General features: G+C 41.9%; 2 protein-coding genes across 3 annotated transcripts in view; one reads left to right on the top strand and one right to left on the bottom strand.

The window, feature by feature from the left end:
* The window catches only part of LOC128460583 (MAM domain-containing glycosylphosphatidylinositol anchor protein 2), a 168355-nt gene that overhangs the window by 130925 nt on the left and 16398 nt on the right, over positions 1-21032 (bottom strand). The window lies entirely within an intron of this gene.
* On the top strand, positions 767-3851 carry LOC128460584 (low choriolytic enzyme-like). Of its 2 annotated transcripts, none has more exons than XM_053445827.1 (8): positions 767-838; positions 993-1011; positions 1103-1165; positions 1317-1463; positions 1573-1690; positions 3273-3451; positions 3542-3623; positions 3728-3851. In XM_053445827.1, exons 1-8 carry the CDS (start codon positions 767-769, stop codon positions 3849-3851), a joined length of 804 nt encoding a protein of 267 aa, XP_053301802.1. The 2 variants fall into 2 exon arrangements, with proteins under 2 accessions (XP_053301802.1, XP_053301803.1); XM_053445828.1 differs by having other exon boundaries at positions 1112-1165.

Below are 21032 nucleotides of genomic sequence, written 5' to 3' on the forward strand. Positions count from 1 at the left end.
AATATGGTGGTAAATATGATACGAATGTGAACATTCGGTAAGAAAAAATGTCTTCATGGTATAAAAGAATACAGAAGAGGTTTATCGATATGTTTTATTTTGATTGGTGTCTTTCTCTATTCCTCTTCCTTATTATTATTATTATTATTATAAGAACCATGAATAATCAAATAAGCTTTTCATATATAATGTCAGAGCCAAAAGTGACTTCAAATGATTTGTTTTGTTCAGAGAAAAATTCAAATATATTCAGTTTAATGTCATGTGTGACAAAGAAAAGCAGCCACTTCAGAAGATGAAACAAGGTCATGTTTTAAAATTAGATATGACATTTTAAAGTCATTATCCGGATGCTTATCAATTATTCAGAAGAAAACAGGATTAGAAAAAGTTGAAGATATAGTCTATTTCATCTCAGGGCTGCAAATATGTAATGGAAAACTGGTCTTTCTGTTGTATCTGCTATTTTGGGGATTTGACTTTGGGACAGACCCAGAACTCCTGCTGGTTAAAAAGCCTTATCTGAAATCTGATGCTAAGCAAGTTGACAGCAGCCTGTGGCCACTGTAATCCCCCCAGAATGAGATTATCCCTGTGTGGATATAGTGGGCGGTGGTGAGCGGGGCACTCCCGTCGGCTGTGTGTTGAAGACGGAGCCCACCGAACCCCTACCACTAATCTCTGTACACTGACACACCTTGACAGGCTGCATATAAACTCAGGCCTGACTGGGCTTCAACAGGACTCACATCTGGAACTCCAAAACATGGACTTTAAAACCAGCATCTCTCTGCTTCTCCTGCTGCTCCTGGGCTGCTGCAAAGCTCACGATGAAAATGTAAGGAATAATGCACTAAAATAAGTTTTAAATAGTATTCTATATAATCAATGAAACGTTTTTCCCATAGCTCGAGTTTCTGTCTTCATCCAGATCTTTGCACTAGACTGAGTTTAAATTCTCTATATTTAACTAAAGGTTTATTTTTTCACAGGATCTTGGTGCTGATAATGGTAAGTGACCAAACCTCTGCACAGCTTTTCCCAGTGAGGTCTAAACAACCTCTATAATGCATCACATGTCTGCTATTTTTCTATCCATTAGACACCTCAGTGGACATGTCTGACACGGAGGACATTACCGCAACTATTCTAAGAATGAACAATGGTGAGCATTCAATCATGATGTTACAAGGACGGCAAGGAAACCTTAGTTTCTCACAATATCAATGCAGATTTTCTATATTCCATGATGGAAGGCATGTTTTTTCATCTTGATTTGACTAATGTTTTTTCACAATCGTCTTTTATTGTAATAGGCTCTACTGATTTTCTGATGGAAGGAGATGTGATGATCCCAAGGACTAGAAACGCTATGAAGTGTTACTCAAAAAAATACTCCTGTCTGTGGCCAAAGTCTACCAACGGGAACGTGGTGATCCCTTTCCTTATAAGCGGAAAATACTGTGGGTTTAAATATTTTAAGGGAACACGGTGGTGAAACCGGACTGTGCATGTTAACACGTCACTGAGTGGATGGTATTACTGATTTAATACTTTTACCCACAACTTTAGACGGCTCTGAGAAGAGAGAGATTCTGAACGCCCTGCAGGACTTTGAACGGAGAACCTGCATTCGCTTTGTCACACGTACTAGGCAGAGAGCGTACTTGAGTTTTGAACCAAGAAATGGGTGAGTCGGAAACTAAATAACTTGCATGTATATGATACAGTATACAACTATAATATAGGGATGAAGAAAATTATGAAAATTGCATAAAAAAGAGCCTTTAAAATACGTCCTCTGTTTTGCTCCTGCTACTCTTTCACAATCTCTATTTCTCTCTTTATACGTTAAAGTTAATGTTCTGCCTTAGAATCCGTTGTACTTCTGATGATATACAAATATATCCCCATAGGTAAAGGTGTGAGCTGATAATACTTGTTTACATAAACGCTTGATTTAATTTGAGAACCACTGAGCTAGACTTGCTAGCTAGTTAAAAATCCTTCCTCTTCACTAACCTGAGCTGGTTCTTACGTTCCAAATCATCTGTTGCTACAGCAGCAGTAGTTAACTCTTCATCCCGCTCCCCGGTGCCTTCATCCTTTTTTTTTTCTTTTCTGAAAAAGCTTCTGATATCCACAGCCTTGAAGTCTTGCCTCAGTGAATTAGTTCACTATAGCTACCACCAGATGTCAACTCTCTGTCTCTCTCACACCAAACACGCATCTGCCAATGTAATGTGAAGTAGATCAGCTGTTTGGATGACACACAGGGGATTCAGAACGTCATAACGTTTCAAATCAACAATATCCTATTTTGTTTTCAAGGGCTTTCATGCATGAATGGAATTTACGTACGAATAGAAACACACAACCTCGCACAGATGCACATGTGCACACACACTGGCAAACATCAAACAGTATGCATACATATACACACATCTTTCTAATTCATAAAACATTCATGGCTGTAGCCTTAAATGCCCTTGTAAAGCGGCTCCCACGCAGCACACATGGCATGAGGGAACGACTGATCAGGTCAATAATTTATAAAGACCTATTTCTTTATTCTTTCAGCAATACATATCAAAAGAACAAATGCGCTCCAATATGTTTTCAGTGATAAGGCAACAGTAACATTTATTTTAAATACTGCACAGTAACATAAGGAAATATGGCTTCCTGTAAGATCGTGGGCAGTGTGCTCGAGTATTTAGCATAATGTCTTTGCAAAGGAGACTAATATGCAGCTAAACAAAAGAAAGCAAGATAACCACAGAAGGCAAAAATGATGAGAAAGATGTGTAAAACAAATACAAAGACATAAATGGCCATCAAGAGATACAAAACTATCACAGAGACGTAAACGCAAAGTTAATGCAATATTGCAGCTACTCTCCACATCTTTTTTCAGTTTGGGCTGCTATGTATGCACGCAGGGGTTCAATCCTGTACACAGGTTAAATACACAACAGGCAGGAGTGTACAACAGAGCTTTAAATAAGGCAGGACGTGCTGATCCTCATCCCCCGCCCCACCCGCCTCCCAAAATGCTGCTACAACACACGTCAGTCCCCTCTCGTTGTTAGTATCACACATCTGCAGTTGACAGCCCCATCTCAGCTCCCAACTAAACACCATCAGAAAATAAATCATTTAAGCGTGTAAGCACAGGGTCGCTGACAATGTAAATAACATTACTGCTTTAATCAAATGTCAAGTCGCACGTTCCATATTAATTATCTCCGTCTCCCTCTGTCTGCTATAAGCTGCGCCTCTTTACTGGGTACTGTTGGAGACAAGCAGGTGGTGTCACTGCAGAGGTCCGGCTGCATCCAACGCGGCATCATCCAGCACGAGGTCCTGCACGCGCTCGGCTTCTACCACGAGCACACTCGCAGCGACCGCGACCAGTACGTCAAAATCAACTGGGAGAACATAGACAAGTGTAAGATCCTCACTTCATTGTCCGTTGATTCCGATTGATCTATTTAGTTGTCTATTTGATACTTACTAGGATTTTTGTTTATCTCAACAGATAATTTTATCAACTTTCGAAAGATGGACACGGACAACCTCAACACTCCATATGACTACACCTCTGTGATGCACTATGGAAGGTGAGAGAGAGCAGACATGTCGCACTTCGACAAATGAGTCCGTGATGAATCTAGACATGAATCTGAACAATACTATGCCTCATTACTATTGTCCATATCTGTAGAACTGCCTTTGGAAGAAGAGCGGAAACCATCACCCCAATCCCCAATAGATCTGTTGCCATCGGCCAGAGAAGCGGCATGTCCCGCATCGACATTCTGAGGATCAACAGGCTCTACAGGTGCTGAAATGACTTGTGACTAGGATGATCGCGAGATGGGTTGATCTGTTTCTGATCTGATAATCGCATTAATGTGACAGTACGGGAATAAAAAAAATGAGACTTCATGAATCTTCTGTCTCTTTTCATTCACAGTAAAGTACATGTATGGTTTTCGAGTTCTGACGAGACGGCAAGATGGATGTTTAGAGAAGCTAATTTTTAGCCTCCAAGACAGCCTGCGATTCAAAATTTGATAGATGTGGGCATTTATCAGGCAGGAAGGATCTAGCAAAGTACACTCAAGTTGCATTATGGGAAGCTTACCAACATTGAGGAGTACATGCCAGAAACCCTGCAACATCATTATAGACAATTCAAGTTTTATTTCTGAAACTTTGTAGCAGCACAATAGGAAATAAATGGGGTCTAGTCTTTTAACCACTGATTCATTACACGACAGTCTGCCAAGGGAGAAAGGTGAAGTGCTTGTTTTTGTGTTCCATCGAATCGCGGCTGATCGAATTTCTCAAATGAGCGGCATGGTGATGTTGTGGTTAGCACTGTTGACTCACAGCAGGAAGGTTCTTGGTTCGAAGTCCAGTGTCTGTGCTGACTTTGGATGTTCTCCACTGGTTCTTCCCCCATGTTTGTGTTGGTTTCCTCTGAGTGCTCTGGCTTCCTCCCACAACCCAAATACAGATTGAGGTTAACCTAATTGGAGTGTCTCAAATCGATTGATTGATAGTGAATGGTGGTTTGTCTCTGTCTCTTTGACCCCTCGTATTGTCCCTCGGGCCCAATAAAGGGATAGTTCACCCAGAAATGAAAATTCCCTCATTATCTACTCACCACTATGCCAACGGAGGGGTGGGCGTTTGAGTGTATGAGTCCACGATACACTTTAGGAGTCTCAGGGGTAAACAGTGTTAGAGCAGATTCCAATAAAACAGAAGTAACTGGTGACTAGGGCCTGCTGATTAATCGAAATTTAATCGTGAATTCGATTATGGGGTCAAACGATCTCCAAACTACTATAATCGAGTTGAAGCGATTATTTGCCATTTTTTTCTAAAGAGACCCGCATGCGAGGAGCAGCACCACACAATCTCTAGCTCTCTGCCGCCTGGCTGTTCACACCGAACCCGCGATTCTCAGCGCCGGTCAGCCCGCGATTCTCCGCTTGTTGTTGTATGTAACCCGTTCAATGTCGGGGTTCGGGGGTAAATGATGATGGTCCTCATAGCCCCCTCCCCGTCCCTCTCTTTCTCTCTCTGTCTGTGTGCTTGTAGTGGGGGGGGGGGGGGGGGGGGGGGCAGATGGGTACATTTACCGTAACTGGAAGGGACTGGTACTTCCGGTTACAGTCATTTAAAGAATAAAGCAAAGACTTCAGAATAAGGGCACATATTAATAATCGTTTGAATAATCGCGATTATGATATTGTCCAAAATAATCGTGATTATGCTTTTTTCCATAATCGAGCAGCCCTACTGGTGACCAATGATTCAGACACCAAACAAGCTGATTGGAGGCATGTTACCCTTTTTCTGTTGTTTTATTACGTCTGAAGAAGGACTCACAATTGACTTCAATTTTATTGGATTCTGCTGCAACACTGTTTACCCCTGAGGCTCCTCAATCCTTACCCACCCCTCCATCGGCATAGTGGTGAGTTGATAATGAGTGAATTTTCATTTCTGGGAGAACTATCCCTTTAAAGCATAAGTGGTATAGATAATTTATGGGTGGATTGATGTCTAAAATGTATTGGTGCTAATATGGCAAATTCAAAGACTACCCACATTATTCTGGTTTCCACAAGGATAAGATATAGATGACGTCAACAAACAAAGTATAAGCTATGTATGCATCTCAGTTTATTAGGATCTAAGTGTGCAGTAAAAGCCTGTTGAAAATATAGCTCCTTCAAAATGATTTTATTATATCCATTATTGTTACGTGTTATCTTATCTCTTCATATTACTTCAAATCAAACTTGGGAAATACAGGCAAAGACAAAAACAAATTTAATTACACACCAAAATGACTGAAGGGCAAATACGCAGTGATATTTTCATAATAGAATTTATTTCCATTTTGTTTCATCGTAATTAAGTTTGGGATTTGAAGACCAGTAAAGAGCAGAGAGTGTTATCGGAGTGAATCAGTGCTGAAGCAGCTTCAGCTTTGCAGGGCTGCATCTCTGCGCAGAGCCATAGATGTTCTTCGGACTCGCAGATAAACCCGTCCCCTCCTAGTCCCTAACCCTGCGGAGAAATCAGCCTTTTTTTCCACTTGGCCACAACCCACACGCTTGAAAAAAAATGGTTTCTCTCTCCACCCTTTGAAATCCTACACACTCATTCTTCTGTATTCACCCCAGTGAGAGAGATAGAGCAGCGTTGGGTGAGAAAGGAGTAGCGGGGGAGTGTTCAGGGGGAAGATAAGGACAAAATGCCTCAGAGAGAGAGAACAGATTCTTATTAAGCAAATTACCCTCCTCTCATGATCTATGAGCGCACTAACAATCATGACAGCGTTGCATGTGTTTTCTCCGGCGGTCCATCTTAAATACGGCTACAGAGGCCGTGGCACAGGCCGAGCTCGGAGAGAGCCAGTGAATCTGTAAAGTTCAGATGGACACAGAACCTTTAATGTTTCATAACACAGTTTCAGTTCATATCAATCGTTCTGCCCATGAAATATTTAAGATTTACTTGTTTATTGAAATATTTAACGCCACGGCTCTGTTCACGCTGCAAGAAGCTCAGAGACTTTTTTCCAACAGCAATAAATTAAAGTTTGCTTCTTCGAATCCTGATTAAAGTGAAATCACCAATGAGCCAGAGATCGTATAAGTGAGGAATACACAGGCCACAACTCAACATTCAATGCAGCTTGAGTCTAATGAGAGTCATCTCTCTGAGATATGGAGTCTGATGTAAAGGAAAACACATCATATGGAATATTTGATCTTTCCTTTGATTGTTCACAAGGGTGCCTCCATTGGTTCTGGTGTAACTGAGGCCGAATGATATATACAATATATAAACAGAACCCTGATCTCTGGCGTATTACCATACATTATACATTACTGACTCTTTTCTGATAACAGCCTTAAAACTTTGTCTGTTAGGCCTTACAGATGCTCTTTGACCGGACTTTAAAGGGCAGTGTGTATATGACCAGTACAGTCTCCTGTAGGATGTCTGCTCTAATGAGCGCAGGCCAAGCAGAGCCAAATGGAGTCTGATCTGTGGTGTCACTGGTAATACACTGGCCGGCCATAACTGCTGGCTGGCTGAGCGGCTCTCACCAGCACGTTATTAACACAGATCTGGGTACCTGCCTCTCTTCAAACACGATAAGCTTCAACACACAGCTCTCCTCAGTTCACTGTGTGATCTGACGTCATCTGCCAGTAGGAAGTTAAAATGATCTCTCAGATTGGTGCTACCATCATGGCCAGTCCGTCCCTGGAGATGGGTTTCAAAATTTGTCTTGAAGGTTGGCTTTAAACCTTCATAGAAGAAAAAAAAAAAACTTCACACACCTTTTTAAAAGGTCGACTGTAAGACAACACAAAAGGACTCTGCGTCTGTCTCCACACTGGACCACCACTGCAACTGAGGATCCTTATAGATATCCTCATACTTCACTCAGTAATAGTCGCCAATACCAAAATGGTAATGGTCTAAACAGGAATGGAAAAATCCTAATTCATAAAAGTCTTTATTTGTAAAAATGAAACAAAAAGACTTAAATAAACAATTGAATTTGTAGCTCAGAGAGTAACTCTGAATCCATGGCGTGTGATGATATTCAAAACAGTAAACTCAAATGCATTGAACTCATTCTTTTCCTTTTAGTTTTTGCGACTTTTCTTTGGTAATTCAGCAAAGAATCCAATACAAAGTGAACTTGCAAAATATAATAAAAAATTTTTACAATACTACAACACTTGGTTTGTTCCTTAACTCAAGCTGGAGACCTATATAATCAGTTTGAAACGACTTTCGCAGAGTATGGAAATCTTGTTTTTTACAAATCTAAATTCACGTTAGAAAGGGCTCTCTTCACAGTCAGTATGGATAAAAGTAGCCGGGACTACATCCAATAACTCAAGTGGATATACTGTATGTGCATGTGATTACTGTTAAGTAAGAAAAATGTGAACATGTCAAAATGGAGCTCCTAAGAAAAAAACTGACTAACAAAGCATAATTTAGAAAAAAGCAGACAAAGCTGTTTGTGTGATGATGTGTGATGCGCGACACTCGAGCCAAAACGAGTCAATTTAAATAAATACACGTTCTGGAAGTCTTTGTTGTTGCCCTTTCGAGCCCAGTCGAAACAATTAGCCGGCCGAGGGATCGAAGAAACCAATACGTTATTGTTGAAGCTTTCATGAAGTTTGACTCAGCTTCTCTTCTGCAGATCTGAGGAGCCATATGCAAACTTCTAAGACGTCTGATCCTTGAACAGCTTTCCGAAAAAAAGCAACCGTCTGTTATCGCTGCATTCTCACATCCCATAAATATGTCATGCACTTGGTTTTCTGAAATGGAGTTTGCTGTCTGGCATCCCTTTAAATGCAAAAAAACCCCGACATTTCAGACCGTAGCGAGATGAGGCAACGAGAAGAGACGAAAGATCGAGAAGGACAACACGGACGAGCGAGCTGTACAAACAGGTGCTTTAACAGGCCAATGCAGCATTTCCATTTACAGCACCGGCACGTCAAAGACAAATAATGTTTTAAAACGGCCTTTGTAAATGTGTAAATCAGACAGAGGCATTAGTCTACAATCCCTCTGAGCTGTGTTCTCTGAGCTGCACCACATCTCTGTCTGCGCTGAGGAATTGCAGCTGTCGAAAATGATGCGGTCCCATTAGTGACGGAATCCAAGCTGAGACGGAGCCAGACAGAAAGGCGCTGTGGGGACAAGATGATAACAAGGTACTCATTGGAGGTTTGAGGGATGATGTTTGTGCATCACTCTCTGTGTGTGTCTGGTGAGAGCGGGGGCCAGCGAAGGAGATGGAGGGGTTAAGATAAAGAGAGAGAGAGGGAGAGAATGAGGGAGGGGGGGAAACGGTCGTGCGAGAAAAAGGATGGGGGAGATAAGATGAGACAAATGGAGATGGGAACAATGAGAGTGGGGAGCAAGGAGGAGTGACACTGGGCAGTAATCAGGGAGAGGCAACAGTGAAATACATGAATCAAAGTGGTGACTGGAGCAATTGAGGTGACCAGAGATGGAGGGAGAGGGAGGGAAAGAAAGAAAGAGAGACAGAGACACAATACTCAGTGCCCTGAGAGGTTGGCAGGTTTGTCCACGGGGAGCTACTGATCTCTCATCCTACACATCATTTCACCTCTGAACTGAGCCATGTGCATCACATTAAGATGAAGGCATGTCACGATAGAGGAGATAACTTCATCCACTGAAACGGAGGAGGCGAGTGGGCCAGGATATGATGTCATGAAACAGTATCAACTTTCTATTGTATTAAATTAATAAGTAGACCCATTTTATAAGACAATCCGACTCTCTCGCAACGTTTTAAATATAACTTACTTACAGCATGCAAAGTATACTATAACAACAATTATATCAAAAATATAGAATATTCACAGATCACGCAATCAGGTTCATACGATTCTATAACTACTTCCATTTACTTGGTGCCAGAGAGCCAAAGCAAGCAGGATAGTCAAAGTTCTAATGTTAGCATTCAAGAGGTTTTGTACAGATTCACAACAGCAGCTCCTGAAGAGGCAAGAAAACATTTTACCTTAAAAATCAAAAGAATTTCACTCAAGTGGAGGGTAGTTCTGCCTCCGCTAATTAACCCTAGGTTGTTGAACACACATATGTCGGTACAACACGCATTATGACTACCTGCAATCCTATTATATATGATCTAATATTGCGTGTGTGTGCGTGTGTGAGAGATAGCAAGTTTGAGCATTGGTGCTCATGCCACAGAACGTATATAAAGATGGACAAAATGACAGCTCCCTAAAAGCCTTAGAAAATCCTCTTGATCACCACCTGGGGGCTGGCTGCAGTATAGTTCATAAACCCTGACTTATCCATGTTAGTGGATTGGACATGATCCAAAATAAAAAGTCAATTTTTTTTTTCTCAAAGATGGTTCCTGTCATTTTGGGTAGTTCTGATCTCACTAATGTTTGTTCAAGTGCTCACTTTCCTGGTAACTTTGGTTTTGATTAGATAATTGAAGCTATAAATGGGGGGAAACATCATGATTGACAGCCGAGACTTACTCATGATTGGTCAAGCTTGTGTATCTGCAGGGCCTCGCTACTGTCAGTCCTGCACAGACTCTAGAGCCAACGACATAAGACGACGTTTCTATGTTTTGGACTCATCGCTGGATCGTGGGAGAAGGTGGAGACGTGTCATCCATCTTGACATAAAGTCTATGGTTCATGCGTATGTGAGCACGTCAGCATGATCTGTATGTGAGCGGTGTATCAGCGCACTTGAACGTTCAAACTAAGGACGGGAGAGTATAATTACTGCTATAGAAACATAATTGCAACCTTGAAATGTGGCAATTAGACAGGTTGTATGAGTACGACTCCTCAGAGCAGCAGAGTGGATGACAGCTTCCAATCCCCATGAAGTCTTCCAAGGCCATTTATTTTGTGCCATTAATAGCCCCTCTCCAGCTTTCACATGCACGAGTATTCTCAGGTAATTATCATGGCATTAGGCTGCACTTCACTCTCTTTGTCTTCGGTGGACTCACCGATGAACCCATGTGGATTCTGCTCGTCCAACAGCAGCTTCAGATTTTCGCTTGATTAAACTTCTTTTTTTTCTTTTTCTGTTTTTTTTTTGAGAATGTGCTTCATTAAGTTTTTAGGGCTGGCTCCCAAATCACTTTCAAGCCAATAAATTGGATTGTGATTTCCAAACTGTTGATCACGAGTGCACAATGAAAAATCAAAAAAAATGGGCAAGCAGAAAGATGAATTAATTCCCAACAGCATTAAAGACTGATCCCCAAAGGTAGGAAGTTTACTCTAAGTGTTTGACACCAACAAAAACACGTTAAGCATTCAGTGCTCCCAGATACAGACGATAAGGGTAAATTATGTTCTCTCTTTAATCTAAATGTTTCTTTTTTCTTTGTTTACAGCATAATTTTCCTAGGAGGACACATTGTCCCTGCAGAGATGTGGTGCACAATTAAGATTTTTTTAACTTAGTGTACTTGTATGTTATCCAATTAAAGCTGTAATTAATACGGCAGCATTGAGCTTCAAGGAAAATGTGAAACTCAATGCATGTGACAAACAAAAAGCCAGAATCACGATCCTTGGAAAGCGGCTCAGGCTTCACAAACAAAGCTCACAGAGGTCAAAAGTCTCAGAGTGGGATTGAAAATGTAATTTCAACGGGATGCACTTTGACGGCATGTTTGCGGGCTTCTCTGAGCTGATTGTGTGTCTCCACACATCCTCTTTATGCCCTTGCGTACTTCCATCGCCTCGCTTGTAGACAATCGGAAAATGTAATTTCTTCTCGTTGAATGAATGGGTTGGAGAGTGCATGAACGTCCACTCAGGCAATGTCTGTCTCGGACTTGGAGCAGTCCACAAGGACATGCTAAGTCAGCAGAAAGGTCAAACAGTGGGCCGCACAAAGGGTCGTCAGTATAGGGACATTTTGTCTGTTTCTTTGTATGTGTCCAGTCATTGCTTCTGGGAACTAATGAAACAATTGGAGTAATACAAATTTTCACAAACGAGGGAGATAAGAGTTTTTTCTTTATTTTATATGAACAGCGTCTGGCTAATTCTGTTCATATTATCCACACGGCCCAAGCCACTCCAGGCAGATCTGATGCATTATCCTTCCACTTGAAAAAAGTGTTTCCATTCAGGAAGAAACTTAACGGGGCTCTCATGTCTGATCTCTTTCCCCTGCCCTCATTGTACTTTCATAGCCAGTGGAGAAACTTTCTGCTCGTGAATGTATCCATTTGAGCTGTGTTTGAAACTCCAAATGGAAAGTTTTCCAGCGATTGTGCAGAGATAAAACCCTGAGATGTTAAGAAACTACCCACGATTCCAAAAAAGGAAACCTTGCTGCTCCTGCACAGGAAAACGGCAGTGCGCGGTGTTGTGGATGCGTCCTCCTGCTCTCTGTTCATCACATCTGACACAAAACTGGAGAGGGAGGCAACAAAGGATCTCCAGGTTCTTCCAGCAACCCTTGACGTCGGGATTTGAGGAACTGCACTTCCCAGGATGTTGTAAATGGAAGCAGGGAAGCATCTTAGTCTTTAGTCTATTCCAATAATGTGAGGATAGAGTTTAGAATCTCACATGGTGAGGACCAGTGAGGATGGTGCTGGTGCATTACAAAATTGCACAGGCTTGTTAGCCTTTTTTATCAGTTCAGTGCTTCTGATTACACTGTGTGTGTGTATGTGTGCGTAGGTTTGTGTGTTAGCTTGTTTTTGCAACCACAGTTTGTGTCCGGATGCAATGACACAAGAGCAGCCTCTTCAAACGAGGATGCGTGCTAAAGCCAGGGTGATGCTCCTTTTAGTCATTTCCTTTTTCTTTCTCCCATTTGAGTATCTTTGAGTGGCAGTCACACAGTACACTTTGTTTCCCACTCATAAATGGATTTCCTGCTCTGAGATCTGAAAAGCCTGAGCATATGTTTCAGGCCCAGGGTTTGTAACAAAATAAAATAGCATCCCGTTTTGAGAGGAAAAGCTTTTCGTCTCTTTTTCTAAAGTAGTTGTTTGGCGTGGGCAGTCTTCCAAACCAGTTTGTACAAGAAACTAATTGAAATTTTCCCCCTCTTCTCATAACTAAGTTGACATGTAGTTTGCCAGTATGATACCTCATGCGATGAGAGGCTCATCAGACCATGAAATTGAGCAATGTTACCTTCTTCTATACAAAATTGTTGAGGGAAAGACCGGGAGGGGGGGGGGGGGGGGGGTGGGGGGTGGCAGAGAAAGTGTTTCTGTTTAACGCAGATAAACTGTCGACAACTAAATCTCGACCAATATTCATCGGGTAACGACGTCTCAAGAGAAAAGACAAAATACTTTTTACAGTCAGCTCCACTCCCACAGCTTCTCAATTGTCACAGCTGATTCACATCACTTTCATCTGTAGCTGTTCGCTTTCCCTCTGTATGAAGTTATGTCAACCAGTTGCATCAGTGCACTCTGAGTGGATGGCTGTAGCTGATTGGACCAATTAATAACATCTGAAGAAGAACTGTGTTCCTATATCTAATCTACAAGTAGTATCAAAACAAAAAACAAGGCAGAATCGGTGCATATCTAAATGTTTACACATAGACAGACACACATACAGAAACACACACACACACACTGAATATATATTATGACAAAAAAGTGTAGTCAAGGCTTAATATTTTACAATTTAACCACAAACATATCTGTACTTAAATATATACAATTTTTGTATATAACAATCAACAAAAAGAAAAATAGAGCGAAAAACTAAAATACAACCAAAAAGATAGGACTAGAATTAAGAAAATAATTCTAGTCTAGGTTTATTCTGTAAAATTAAAGTTTTAACATAGACAGATATCAGCAAACATAAACGCTGATACTAATGTGACTTCAAAAGGCTCAGCCAATATGATTTATCTGTCCGTCTCCTTTGCAGTAAAGTTAATCATGAATGATTTGACATAACAAACGTGGGATGGAAGGTGTTTGTACAAGTATATTTAGAGTCCTCGGCTAGAATGAGGCCAGCGTCACAAACACAGAGAGGGCGTTCAATCTGAACATGAAGGAAAATGTTGTAGTAACATGCTGGCGTGGGGGTTGTGCCTGATCAGAGAGGAGCAATAAACTTCCACGCTGACATATATTGCACTTCCAGCTCAAACACACTGCAGAGTAAAAAACACAACATTTGTGAAGCGGCTGCGTGAGGGGTGTAGTAAGGTAATAAAAAAAAAAAAAATAGTGTTTCTCCATGGAGTGTAAAATGAGAGGGTTTGGCTGTGTGCAAAGATGGAGGACAGCGGGGGAGCGCAGAAGGAGTGTGGGTCGTGGGGGGTAATTCAGCTCTGATCGCACGTCCACCGTTGTGAGGCACGGGGAGGGAGGCCAATGCATCACACCGCAGCTCTGTCCAGAGTGCACCCTTATGATTGATCACCTCACGCTGGACTTTCATTTGAAGTCAAAGGCATCTATAGATACCTGTCAGAGCGGAGCAACCTGTAATGTCTCCTCCCGGGCCGGGACCCTCAGCTCTCTGAGCGAGGAGCCGCCAAACACGGCGCGGAGGCTGGAGCCACGCGAACGGCCCAGGAACAAGGGGGAAAGAGAACGAGAAGGAGCCTGGTAATCCCTCATCTCGCCGATTCATTTCTGGCAGCTGTAACAGAAAGTATGAGGTGTCCACCCGTGATTCGAGACCAAGATGGAGTGCAGCAGGTGAGGCCCTGTTAATGCTGAGTGAGTGTACAATGAGAACATGACTGAAATCAGATATGGTAAACCAATCTAAAATTTAGAGGAACATTATATAATTTAGAATTTTTGATCAACCAACTTAGCTTAAGCCTCTCTCAAAATCAGTTTACTCCATTTCATCTGATCTGATATTTCACTGGAATCAAACTGATCTATGATCTTTATTATCTAAATATCAGGGGGAGATTGCAGGTTTAAAAAATACAGGGATTTTTCAGAACTCTCTCTTTTCATGCTCAGGTTCTGACAGACTTGGAAATTGTATTTTCAGAGATATCGACTGCTCGAGTTATAGAGACTTGGTACTCACTCTCAATGAACCTCAAAATACCTTTTACAGGGATTTTTGTTGCAGCCTTGATCAAAGGGATGGGATGGGATGATATGTTGCTTTCCTTTCGTTCCTTAGTGATTTTTTTTATTGATTTTTTCTATATTCTGTTTTTTTTTGTTTTTTTCTTTGAATAATTAATGAAATTGTATCACAAAACAATGTTGGGTTACTGCATAGGAGATGAAAGTTGTCCTAATATACCTGGCGACTGTGCAACTTCTTGTATTACAAATGAAAGCAGGCCTCACAGAGACATAAGGTCACACACCCTTGAACTGATTCACATCCTTCAGAAATTGCATTTAATTCTTGGCAAAGACTTTATGGATCCTCTAAATCATTGACGTGAGAACAAAGAGTTCATCCATTAGATCCTGTGATTTAAGACCTGAAAGTCTAATGTGTCTAATGTATTTTCAGCTGTTTTACTAAAAGAAGGGGGATAGAATTGTGTGGTTTTCTCCTGCACTTATAAAATATTCAAGGTTTTATCATTAATAATAAAACAACCACAATACAGATCTAATATAAATCCCAACTGGCTGAAATTAATAAGTCTTTGCCATCTAGATAAGAAAGGTTTTTCGAAAATCCACTGTTCTCTGCACCATCCCATTCCCTTGCTCTTATAACAGGACTGGTGTTTATTTTTCTTGCGGCCTTGGACTATCACTGAGTTATCATTAAAGCAGACCCTCAGGGTCCCTGCTGGCAAAACCCTATTCTCATTCGTTGTTTGTGACCTCCAGTTTTGCATTCACAATGCAGGACCTTGTCCTGGAGGGCATGACAGGCAACTAGAGGGCTACAGGAAGCAAAGGAGCCTAGAGCAGGAAAGATATGAATATTTGACATTTCTTGGGTTAAAGGTCATGTACTACAGGCACTGCAGTGTACAGACAGTATATGGGCCTGGGATCTGTCGATTTTAGTGTGAACTAGGGACTATGTTTTTGCCAACTCAAAATGTTCCCATCAGTGTTTGGCATGGTTGCACATGAAAAGCCTGATGGGCTAAAGATTTGTAATTACAAACTCCAACAGGAGGTTTCTGTGAGGTCACTTATGATGTCACAGTTTTGCTCAGCGAGTGCCGATGGAAACGCATGTGGGTAAAGTGTTAGAGCTGCGACAACTCCTCATCTAAAGCACTTCACAGTCGACACTGCACTTCATTTGTTTCCTTTTGTAAAGTAGTGTACACGTCATAGTGTGGATACCCAAGTAGAGACGGGCAGGGTTCAAATAGAAGAATGACAAATTATATCTGGGTTCAGATCACTTTGGCAGTTGTTTTACACTGTACATGTCTGTAATTAAAGAAAAACAAGCACTAACCATGCGTGTCTTAGACAGAGTAACATATGCTCAGTGCAGCTTTAATGAACTGCAACAGGCTCGGGTCAGGTTCGGACAGAAATAACTAAATGCCCGTCCGCCTCGGTTAGTCTTCTTTCAGGCTCAGATGGGTTCGACAGAAAAATGTGGCCCGAGCCGCAGCCTAACTCGTAACATGCCATGTTTATCTAGAGAAAATCGTGTGCCCTTACAAAAAGGAGACAAACCCTCTTCTGTTTGCTGCACAGAGCAGGCCAACACATTAGCCTTGAGCAAACTCAAACACACTACACCCACTGCAGGGGAGGAGTGCATGTCTATTTAGTTCATTTCAAGCACAGTTAACTGTCTGATTGTGCCACGTCACCCTGTTGCTCCGAATCTGCTTCTGCACTCGCCAACATGTGCATGTGCAGACGTATTGTGCGTCGGCATAAGTGTATCTGCCATACAGAATCACACTTTTGGACACACTCCATTTCACGCTGTAAGTGAGATAAGTGCCCTTGCCCCAATCATCCGACCAGAAAACACAGAGGGAGTAAATCAATGTCCAGTCATGAAGCCCTAAGGGTCAAAGGGGAGGTCTGGTGTTGGACAGTGTTAGTCAAAGTATACGTATCTTTTTCTAGGCAAGAGTGAGCATCTCAGATAGCAACATGCTGTGCATACATAATGGTTCACTGTTTTTGGAATGGTGGTGCATATGAGGAAGTGGCAGCATTGAATCACAACAACACAGCTTTCAATCTAGATTTGCATGAATTTAATTATCGGATGAACAATCCAGTGAAGTGCTTAAATATCACCCAACAATATTTGAATCTTGTTAATAAGACTGCCGTATTATCTGCCACATTCGCTCAGGCCCAGTGTTTGAATTGGTCCACTGAGAGGAAGAGCCCGAGAATTAAGTCATTTATCAACAAACAAACACATAATTCTCGATTAGGTCCGACCAGCTTGCCGTTAAATTGACTCATTTGGGAGGAGCGCTCTCGAATTCTGAGTGAGAGTGGACCGTTGCACCTGATACTAAACACATCAACCAGCTCCACTTGATAAACAGTAGTAATTATGTACACAGAAGGGTTTGCCACCAGTTCACAGGCAAGGGTATTTTAGAAAACAACAAACTGAGTAACCTAACCTAATATGAACATCAGCTCCTGGATGCAGCTAATACCACGAGGCAGCTGAAGTAAAGCTACACCAGATCAATGAGACTTTGATATTTAAAGAGGTGTAAACTGTATCATGTTTTTAAACCATATTTATAATCAAATGTATTATGGCTCATAACAACACCTAGTATTTAAAACCATCTTGGACCTGCAAAGCCAAGGCTTGCATAGAGTCAACCATCTGTGCTGTCACTACATCATGATAATCATCATGACTATATATGAAAAGGTTCACACCTTCTAATTAGAGCTGCGCAGCTCCTACTACCAGGGACTGCTTGTAAGTGTGAATCTGGAAACCTGTGTTCATTTTCAAAACCCTTAAACTGCCACAACGTCTGCCTTTCAGAGACCTCCTGTGCCAGCAGTTTGGACGTCCTGGGAAGACTGTGCTCCTAAGACGCAGTTGCTTTAGCCCTGGCTGCCTCAGCACACAATATCTGTGCAAGTGGCTCATTGGATGACCATGGTCTCGGCCACCAGGAAACTCTGCAGTTGAAAAGCCTCTAGTTCATGTTTTTTCTAGAACACCAATGTGTGTGCATCTACTGGGAGGTGGGGAAGGTCGGTATATTTTAGCCCTGCCTATCAGCACTGCTTTCTGAAGGCATTGCTTTGACATTTCCAGCGAGATGCCCTTCAAGTAAAACTTAGGGACAAAGTCACACTTAATTGTTTGCACATATTTTGTGTGCACTAAATCAAAAAATGATGTTTGCCTCATAATTAGAGGCATTTAATTATGTTGTCAGCAAACTCCATATTGTTCCATTACATACAGTGACACGTTGTGACATGAAATCATATGAACTGCAACAACGTAAAGATTTTGCAAATACTGTCTTTTCCCTGTGCACCATTCAAAACTGCCACAGTAAGACAAACACATCCAGCGGTTTAACAGTCAGAGTAGTTTGGAGATCATAAAGGCTTTTTATCGACTCCATCATTTACATTCGCCCTAATGAATGTGAGCCTGTGCGTACATTACGCGTTCATCTTGAGAGAGCCCAAGCCAAACCGGTTCCTGCTCTGTACTTAACGTCCCCCTCCATGCCACGGGCATGACAAAGCTTCTCTAATAGTCAGTGCTTAGTCAAAGTAGGCATCCCTGAAATGTGAAAATCAATCATGGGTGACAGCTCATTTGGGCTATCTACCAGGGGAAGGCAGAAAAAGGGAGTAAAAAGGGTAGAAATTCCAATTACACAGTCGATGCCCATTCGCTGCATGGATATGTGTAACCTCTGCCTGGCGTTGTTGACGCCTCCATCCACTTGTATAATGAGCATGCTGGGGGCGTAACTTGTACAATGGAGATAAGTATTAGAGGAGCAGAGTGAGTACATCATTGTAAAAAAAGATCCAGGTGCTTTTATGGAGCAGTGGGGACGGTTGAGAGATGAGATCACATGGGGGCTGCATTCTCTCGCTATCACACTGTGAAAGGAATATTATCCCATATAGCTGGTTGAACCTGGCTACCTTTAGTTCATTAGAGTAACTTGAAAACAGCACGTTACTTTGTGAAAACCCTAAAGCAATATAGGGTCTGTTTTATCAGAGTATTTGAGACAAAAGCTCAACTTTAAATACCGACAACAAATTAAATATATGACTCCACCATGTCCCAGATGGACAGTAACTTATATGATCCATTTAACCTTCTTCCAAGCCACGCATTGACCTTGACGTCACCTGTGGACAGAGCACCGTGACGACCTGCCACAAAGTCAAACTGCTCAAAACTAATGCAATTTTGTCTGGACAATCGAATAAAACACAGGAGCCATTCCCCAGCCTCCCTTCTGTCTCTTCTGCCCTCCTCCAATATATCCTGACGGAGCCGCTGTGTTTCATAAGCGCTGTGGTTGGGCACTCTCAGCAGGCGATGAATGAAAGGCACCTTGGGGAATTTTATGATCCATGACGAAGAGTCCGGGATCATTTTGGATGTATGCATGTGTCACTGCATATTAATAATGGCCTCTGTCTCATGAAAGCGCCAGCACACCTTCAAAAGAGATAATTTAATCTTCTCCCCGCTGAGCCTCCTCTCCTCTCCGCGCCTGCTAATACTTTTCCCTCAGAACTCCAGTCAAAAGGAGCCATCGCTTACATTGTGCACCTTGGCTTTGGGATAATAATAAAAAAAGAAACAGGAAATGATAGAGGACGTAAAGCCAAGCAGGAGGAGGAAATAAGCACCAGATTCAGAGCGTCGCAGAGGAAGATAAACACAGAGCTGATGAAGAATCTCCTTTCTTGTCTTTGTGGATGTAAATTGAGTGATCATGTAATGTTACCAAGGGGATAGCTGTAGAGGAAATTGACTTTTTTTCATTTTGTTACCTTTCTGGGTTATCTATCCACTGCAGAGAATTGTGTCCAGCCACAAAAAAATCCTCTCATTAAAAATGATCATCCCGCAGTGCGTTCTTTCCCCCTCCTGTCCCCATTATTGCACTGGAAGCCAGCAAACAAGCAAAAGAACAAGAGATGGATGTTCTTAAGTGAGCTTCATGTGCCCTTCATCTCAGAGAAAGATTTCATTCTCTTTAAAGAGCTGGCGCCCCGCGGTGGTGTCAACAAATGAGGAGAGCCTTGTTGGATCCTGGACTTGTTTATGGGACGCTGAGGCGAGCACAGTCAAAGCAAGAGCTCGGATACTCATTATTCAGTGACTGCACAGCGCAGCAGAAGCTATCGAGCTCAGGGAAAAAACTCAACCTCAATGCTTCACCTCTGATATATATATAAGACAACATGATCCAATAATTGCATGTTAAATCAAAGTTGTTAACCCTAAATGTCCTCTTGTTTTATTATCTTAGAGGACATGGGGAGAGTAGAGACCCAGCAAACCTTGGCTGTAAAAAAAAAAAAGAGCTCCCATTATGTAAATAGATTCCCCAGCATATTCCCTGTATACCAATAAAAGATTCACAGCGCACGGCAGCCACGTATTAGCACATGATGACATACTGCTGTTAGCTATTCCTTTATGTCAGCCTGTGATGCAAGTGCACTAAGACGCCTCGTAATGATATGAAAAAGGACATTAATTGTCCATCTCAGGACAATCCATCCTGCAAAAAGAAAAGTCACCGTCAAACACAAAATTCAACTAGGCAGGGAATTGCAAATGAATGCAAATCAAGTCTAAATCGAGGAGCACTTAGAATATTAACACAAAGGTTTGATCTCCTGATCTTAATGGGTGCTGGTTTGACTTGAAAAAGCTTAGCAGGGTAACAAGTGCAACAGTTGTCTTGTGTGTATCCCTGAGCACCAGTGATAACCAATAACCGAAACATTTTATCCCCCAAATTGAGAAAATTGTCCATTAACTTTCTTCCTTATCAGTTCGCGGCATTTGGAGATTAGCATTTTATTGAGTGTGCCAATATATCTGGGGGGCACCGCATATCTGAAGAGAGCAGCAGGGACTATTATTATACGTAAAGGATTTCTGGCGAAGGCGCCTGCATTGCATTGTGGCAGCCTGGATTACAAAACCCAAAACAAGCTGCGGAAATATAAAGGAGCAGCTTTGCCAATATCACACAGAGACTTAAACGCAGCCTCTCACAAAACCGAGCTATTATCACCGAACAGAGGAAATAATCTACATGTATTCAATGAGTTCTTAAGAGAGAATACACTGGAGTAAATATGATTTATCTTAACCCTCTGTGTTGCAGTGTGTGGTGCATCTCATGGCATTCGTTGGCCAGAGGTGTCACTACAGAGCAGGGAAGGATCAGGAGGCTACAGGATTTGCATTGATAGACCAGCTTCTTGTTTTTATTTCTCTTCTGGG

This window comes from Pleuronectes platessa, chromosome 17, assembly GCF_947347685.1.
Source record: "Pleuronectes platessa chromosome 17, fPlePla1.1, whole genome shotgun sequence".
NCBI classification, from domain to species: Eukaryota; Metazoa; Chordata; class Actinopteri; order Pleuronectiformes; family Pleuronectidae; genus Pleuronectes; species Pleuronectes platessa.

Bases quoted from the DNA above. Each gene is read 5' to 3' on its own strand.
- LOC128460584 (XM_053445827.1), top strand. From the start codon at position 767: ATGGACTTTAAAACCAGCATCTCTCTGCTTCTCCTGCTGCTCCTGGGC. The intron at 1,166-1,316 runs GTGAGCATTCAA...TTATTGTAATAG, and splicing joins TATTCTAAGAATGAACAATG to GCTCTACTGATTTTCTGATG. The intron at 3,624-3,727 runs GTGAGAGAGAGC...CCATATCTGTAG, and splicing joins TCTGTGATGCACTATGGAAG to AACTGCCTTTGGAAGAAGAG.